Here is a 6,474-nt window from a genome sequence, read left to right on the forward strand (position 1 = left end):
GTTTCCACCTGACAACAGCACACTCAGAGCACAGAAAGACGTTTGACACATTTTAATACAAAATAAGTTACAAATGAGAGGCTGGTATTTACAAGGCAGTCACCCCAGCACTGCAGAGTCTGGCTCTAGTGGATTACCGCCCACGTGTCACAAGCCTGGATGGAAACAGAAGAGTTCAGGCTGCACACATCATCTCCAAGGTTCGAGTATGCAGTCCGCAGTGACCTGTATGTCGCGTTCAGGCATCATCACTGCCAACCTCCCTCCCGCAGCCCCAGACAGCGGCCTGGGCCCAGCAGCTGCGTGTGCGCCTCGGGCAAAGATGGGAGGGGCGGGATCCTGACAAGGGACTCCTTGGGCCCAGGGCGGGCAGCCAGGAGGATGCAAGCTTATGATGGCTGATGGCTCTCTTGGCCCCGCATGGACGTGAGGCTCCTTCAGCTGAGACCAGGATGTGGCCTGTGCCCCAGGGGCGTCCACACCACTCCTGCCCCTGCAGCAGACTCAGAACTCATGGCCCCTCCCAGCACGCCTAGGATGACAACCTTGGTCTTCCCAAGCTCCTGCCTCAGCTCTGCTGCTGCCCCCTCCCACAGCGGTCTCCCGGATCCCCTGGAGCCAGCGCTGCCAATCACAGTGCCTCCACAGGGCTTCCCTCTGCTAGGCCCAGGGGCCCAGACCCCAGAAACCCCATGGGCTTCCACTCCCTGCGGCAGCCAGCTTGTCCCTCAACCATGAGGCAGAGGCCATAGCTGCCTGTCCTGGGCTCTTCAACAGCCCGACCTCCACTCACATCTCCAACCTCCAATACACGACGGACCTGCTCATGTGCCAGGGCCAGGAGGACGAAGCTGTGAGCTTGCCCTTGAGGACAAAAGGCACGGCAGGTCACTTGGCGGTGTCACAGGGACGGCATCAGGCACGGCAGGGGCCCAAGCAGGCGTGAGGAGTCAGGCTTCAGCGTCTAGGGCACAACTGCACTCAAGCATTTGTGCAAACTGACCCCGAGCCATGTGGATGGAGCCGAAGGCTCAAGCGGCCCAGAATGGAGGTGGCGTAGACACCTGCCCACAGAGGGTCCACTGGGGGTACCGGGTGGTGGGAGCACAGGAGCACCAGCCTGTCACGTAACCTTCACCCACCACCTCCTTGCACCCTGGGGGAAGGCAGGGTCCTCCACTGAGGCACATGGTCCAGCAGCAGATGGCAGAGGGCACCACCCCTGCCCCACGGGAGTGGGCTGTGTCCCCAGCAGTGGGGCCCACATCCTGAGCCACCTCAGGCCGCCACCTGGGAGCCCGCGGCACTCGGGTGACCCTGCTGCCTCCCGCCCCACCACCCACCCTTGGGGAGCTGTGGGCCCGGCGTCCTCAGTGACCTGATGCTGTCCTGCATCCTCCTGCCAAACTGGCTCCAGGACGGCCCATCTGGGTCTCGGGGGTGTGACACCCGAGTCGGAGCACAGCCCTGCCCCCAGGGGTCCCCATGTCCTGCCCTCCAGGTGACGGCCACCTCTGAGCTCAAGCACATTACCTCCACATCCCTAAGCAAAACTCCTTAGAGAATAAACTGCATTTTTAAATCTCTGCCTGTTTCTGAGCATGATTTCCGCCAACGTGGGAATGAAGCCACGACTGAGTGGCCCCTACACTGGATCCCAGGGGGACTCACCACGCAGCTCATGAGGAGACTGGAATTTTCTTCTGTCCCATCTGTGACCAAAAACTCAGGCGTGTGGGGACAGTGTGTGCTGTGCTCATTCACGCTGCGCTCCAAGCAGCCACGAAGCGTCTGCTCAGTCAGTTCTGGAGACTGCAAGAGAAGCATGAGACGGCCACCTGATCCCAGTCGCCTCCCAGGTACAGCCTGAGAACCCCGATTCCCCACACCCCTGTGGGGGACCAGGAGGGCACGGGGCCACCGGGCTTGCTGACGCCCTGGCACCTCTGCCTCTGGGAGCTGGCAACCTGGGCCATTCCATATATGTTCTGGGCCCCAATCAAGGAAGAGGGAAAAAAAACAGTGTTTTTGTTTTTTTGTTTTTTTTTAAACAATAGGAAATGGAATGTTTAGGAAACACTCAAAAAGAGAAACTGTATAAAAAAAAAAGCTGTTGAGTTACATGAAAGATAGAGAGGGCAAAATCCTGGATGTGCACTTAGCTTCCGGGCACACTTTCCAGAAACAGCCCTGGGAACACAGGCCAGGCCTTCTCAGAGGAGCTGGTGGGAAGGACTCCGTGCTCCTGGGGCCTGGCAGACATCGGCACGTCTGAGCCCTGCTGTGAGCGGTTCCTTTTCCCCACTTTCCACCTGAAGCCAGCCAGCAAACCTCCAGCCCCATCATGGCGGTGAAGAGGCACCTTCCGTATTTCACGGCCCCTGAAGCCTACTCTCTGAACACGGTTGTGTCCTCAGGTGCACAGAACGCTTGCAAAAGGCCCGGTACCATGTTCCTGGGGCTCACGGGCCCCGGCACACCCATCAGTGGGGGGCCAAGGGCCAGGCCAGCGGGGATGTGGGCACCACAGCCGGTTCCAGCTCCCCGGGGGCCTGACTGTGCTGCCAGGAGGAGCACCATTGGCTCCAGCAGGGTGGCAAGGGTTCAGGAAAGCAGATTCGTGCGGAAGGAGGGGAACACTCACCTGGGAAGAGAGGTAGAGGCCACACGGACACATGGCCACGCCACCTGATACCCTCAGATTGTACCTGGAAGCAGAGTGGGGATCACAGAGCACTGGGGCCAGCATACCAGACCCCAAACCTTTCCAAATGACCCATTTTCCGGGGGAGGTGCCACTCACCTTGGAGTGTGTGTGTGTGTGGGGGGGGTCCCAGAATGCCCAAGGGTTTAAGAACTCACTTTGTACACACGGGACACACGAGAGCGTTTGCCTCCCACTCGGCCAGCATGACACGCAGACACTCTTCATCGAACTGCAGGCTCTGCTCGTACTCAGTGAGGATGGACCGTTCTGTGGGGAAAGTGCAGCTGTGGCACTCATGGCACTCTCCCCGGCCACCCGCCTCCCCGCCAAGCCTCACCTACACCCGACAACGCTTCGGATCATGCCACCCACCGCACACTATTTACCATGCAGCCAGCCTCCCTCCCCCTGCCTGTCCTGCGTGTGAGCACAAGCTGCAGGTGCAGCGCTGGGGGACAAGGTAACAAGGCCCAGGAGCATCCCCAGAGGCTGCAGGAGCAGAGCCGTAGGTAAGAGAGCAGATGCTGGCTGGGCACTAACTTCCAGCCTCCAACGTCCACATTCTCAGTCTGCACTGTTCACAATCTGTGTTCGTCCACACGGCAAACACACCACAACGCCAAGTATGCAGCAGGAAGGAGCCCAATGAGCTCACAGTCCATACATCCCAACAGAGTGAGCCAGGCACAGGCTGCAGCCCACACTAGTCCTCCTTCGGTCTTTCAAATAAAGTCCTATTGGGACCCAGCTATGCTTATCAGGTCCATGGCTGTTTTCACAGCATCCAAGGACTGAATCATTGCTGCAGGGACCGCGTGGACCACAAGGCCTCAGATATTTACTCTCTGGAGCATCACAGAAAGTCTGCCGGTCCCTGCTCTAGAGTGTTCCTAATGACCGCCGAGTACGTACATCATCACCACTGCACACTTGTTAGCTAAAGGCTCCGCAGAAGAACCTAGAGTCCTAAATTCCGCTGCAAGATTGGAATTACAGGGAACAGGTAGGGGAGATCAAAAAACAAACAAACAAAAAAACCCACAAAACCATGTTGGAGAGAAGGCACTTGAATGACGTGACATGAGCGCTCCGGTCACGACTGCGTCTTGTAAGGCGACAGGACAAGTATTCATCTATCGGTAGAGACTAACGGGAGGACCGAACACACACAGGACCTGGCCTCGCCACACCCAGCCCCCACCACTAGCTGCACAGTGGAACGAGGAGTCTGGGCACCAGGCCAGAAGCCAGCCAGCCACGGTGTCAGAGTAAAAGCAGACTTCTGACAGCAGCCTGATGTCACAAGTGGAGGCAGGGCTGTGGAGAACTAATTCTGCTCTGAAAGCGGTCAGCACTCAGGTAGCTAGACACAGGTAGAAGGACTCTCCCAGAGGTCACCTTGGTCAGCCAGCTCCTGCTGGATCTCCTCGAGCACAGCCAGGTCCATCAGCTCCTCCAGCTGCAAGAGAAAGCGGGCTGATCCGAGGTTTCCAGTCATGACCAGGCAGCAAGCCCCATGATGACTCATGCCTGGGAGGCTGGCTTGAGGAATTGGGATTCAATCCAGACAATCAGTCCACCCTTCAGTAGGATATGCTGACCATGTGGTAACGGGATCCTGCTGAGAAGCCATCAACAAACCACCAAGGAACAAAAGGCCCAAATTCGGGGGAGCTATGGCTCTGCTGGGCAGTGTTCCTGGCCCCCAGGAACCTCACTTTGGCCTCTGCAAAGTGGGAGGAAAGCTGGATGGGCTCCTGTGAGCACTGTGATCATGTGACTCAGACGTGTGGCACATCCGAGGACACCTGGGGACACCTGATAACACATACTCATGAGACACTCCGATGTTTTCAGGGCAGTTTGCTGATGTTTTCTTAGACTGTCCTCACAACGCTGACAACGTTCTCTTCACTGCCTTACAGACATGAAAGCAAAGCTCAGAGGCTCAGGACAGTTAAAGAGTCCAGAGCGAAACCAGGGTCAGAATTCCACAACTACGGACTTCCAAGCTGGTGCTTTTCCTGGCGCATGGTAAACGGTTTCCTATCCACACCCAGCCCCCGACGCTGGCTGAGGTTAGAATCAGAAAGCTGCTGGGCTCCCTCAAGAGACTGTTAGCCCATGCCTGTGGAATCAAAACTTTCAGAGTGGGGAGCCTAGGAGTGGGCAAAACGTCTTTATTTTTGGTTTCATGAGACATGGTGATGCAGCAGGTTGGTAGTCTGGTGTGGACGAACCCTGAATCTAGAAGAGTGTAACTTTATTTTTTTTAATTTTTAAAAATTTATTTATTCATGAGTGACAGAGAGAGAGAGGCAGAGACACAGGCAGAGGGAGAAGCAGGCCCCATGCAGGGAGCTTGACGTGGGACTCGATCCTGGGTCTCCAGGATCACACCCTGGGCTGAAGGCAGGCGCTAAACTGCTGAGCCACCCGGGCTGCCCCTAGAAGAGTGTAACTTTAAAGGTTGAAGAGCCTGCATCAAAGGTGGTTGGAATCCTGACTGGACGCTGGAGGGTGGGTGGGTTCGGAGGACTTGAGGAGAGAGGTACAGAGAGGACCCTGGGCACTGCTGGTGCTGTAGCACCCTCCCTGAAACACGGATCCCAGCCTGACCTGACTCAAGGCTTCTGGGCAGCGCTCCATGGACTGCAGAGCATGCCACTCTTCTTCCATCACTTCTTGCACCAGAAGGGTGCTCTGAGCTCTCCTCGGCACACTGCCTCCAGCCTGGCGGTATCTGTTCAGCAGCCTGTCCCGACTGTTTCTCATTCTCTCCAGGCATCCCTGGGAAGGAGAAAGACGGAAGTGAGTTGGCTAAAAAATAATAATAATAATAATAAAAATTCTTAGAGTGCCTGGGTGGCTCTGTCGGTGAAGCATCTGCCTTCGGCTCAGGTCATGATCTGGTACTGGGACGCTGGGGGGGCAGGGGGCAGAAAGAGACAGCATTTCCTCTGTGGAAGCCCAGCGTCGTCCCCCCAGCACCGCCCCCCGTACACTCCCCCCAACGCCCCGCCCTGCGCCCCTCCCTCAACCCCGCCCCCCAGGAGGTGGCGCGGGGGGCGCGCAGGTGCACTCGCGGCGTGTGGGGCCCCGCACGCAGAGCCCAGAGGTTCCGGGGCGCCCGGCCCGGTGCAGGTCCAGCCTAGCTCATCCCGGTCCCCGCCCGGTCCCGCTCCCGGTCCACTGGGCCCGGCGCTCCGGCACCTGCCTCTCCGGCCCGCGGCACGGCGGTTGCCCGGGCGGATCAGGGCAGTGACGGCAGCCCAGCCAAGGCTCCCCGGAGCCCACGCCCACCTGCCGGAAGGCGTCCTTCCACCGCGGCGAGCCCACCGCCTTGTACAGCGAGCGGCGCCCGGAGCCCGGCGCCTCGGCCATCTCTCTGCAAGCGTCGCCGCCAGGAAGCCGCGCCCCCCGAGGGCGCGCAGGACCCTGGGAATTGTAGTTTGCGGGCTCTCCTCGCGCGCGCCCGCGGGGCGTTCTGGGAACGGCCGTCCCATCTGCCAGCCCCGCACGGAGACGGACTGGGGCGACCCCGAGGATGCGTGGCCGCGGTGGCATTTGTGAGGTCAACCCAACCTGGACTAAGGGAGGTGCGTCTAGGCTTAGACTAGTGTCCGAGCGGCAATCAGAGACGCAGGTCTCCGGCTGCGCTCCGAGGGCTGGCCTTCCCGCAGCGCCGCCCCCGCCTGATTGGCGGCCCTCCCCTCCGCGGGCCGCGTGCGTCCGGGCGTTCCGCTCGCTGATTGGCCGGAGCGCGG

The 6,474-nt window shown here is 59.1% G+C and overlaps 1 protein-coding gene across 6 annotated transcripts; it reads right to left on the reverse strand.

Annotated features, from left to right (window-relative positions):
- Window positions 1-37: 37 nt before the first annotated feature.
- Window positions 38-6,422, reverse strand: RPAIN (RPA interacting protein). Of its 6 annotated transcripts, none has more exons than XR_007410718.1 (8): window positions 6,011-6,421; window positions 5,327-5,497; window positions 4,106-4,166; window positions 2,863-2,974; window positions 2,645-2,708; window positions 1,672-1,812; window positions 821-964; window positions 38-155 (listed from the first exon to the last, which is right to left on the reverse strand). XR_007410718.1 is itself a non-coding variant. In XM_049110088.1 (8 exons), exons 1-8 carry the CDS (start codon window positions 6,272-6,274, stop codon window positions 134-136), a joined length of 879 nt encoding a protein of 292 aa, XP_048966045.1. In that variant the 5' UTR covers window positions 6,275-6,422; the 3' UTR covers window positions 38-133. The 6 variants fall into 6 exon arrangements, 5 of the variants coding, with proteins under 5 accessions (XP_048966045.1, XP_048966044.1, XP_048966046.1 ...); XM_049110088.1 differs by having other exon boundaries at window positions 821-864; window positions 6,011-6,422; XM_049110087.1 differs by having other exon boundaries at window positions 38-864; window positions 6,011-6,422.
- Between the last annotated feature and the right edge of the window lie 52 nt (window positions 6,423-6,474).

Source organism: Canis lupus, chromosome 5 (assembly GCF_003254725.2).
Source record: "Canis lupus dingo isolate Sandy chromosome 5, ASM325472v2, whole genome shotgun sequence".
Taxonomy (NCBI): domain Eukaryota; kingdom Metazoa; phylum Chordata; class Mammalia; order Carnivora; family Canidae; genus Canis; species Canis lupus.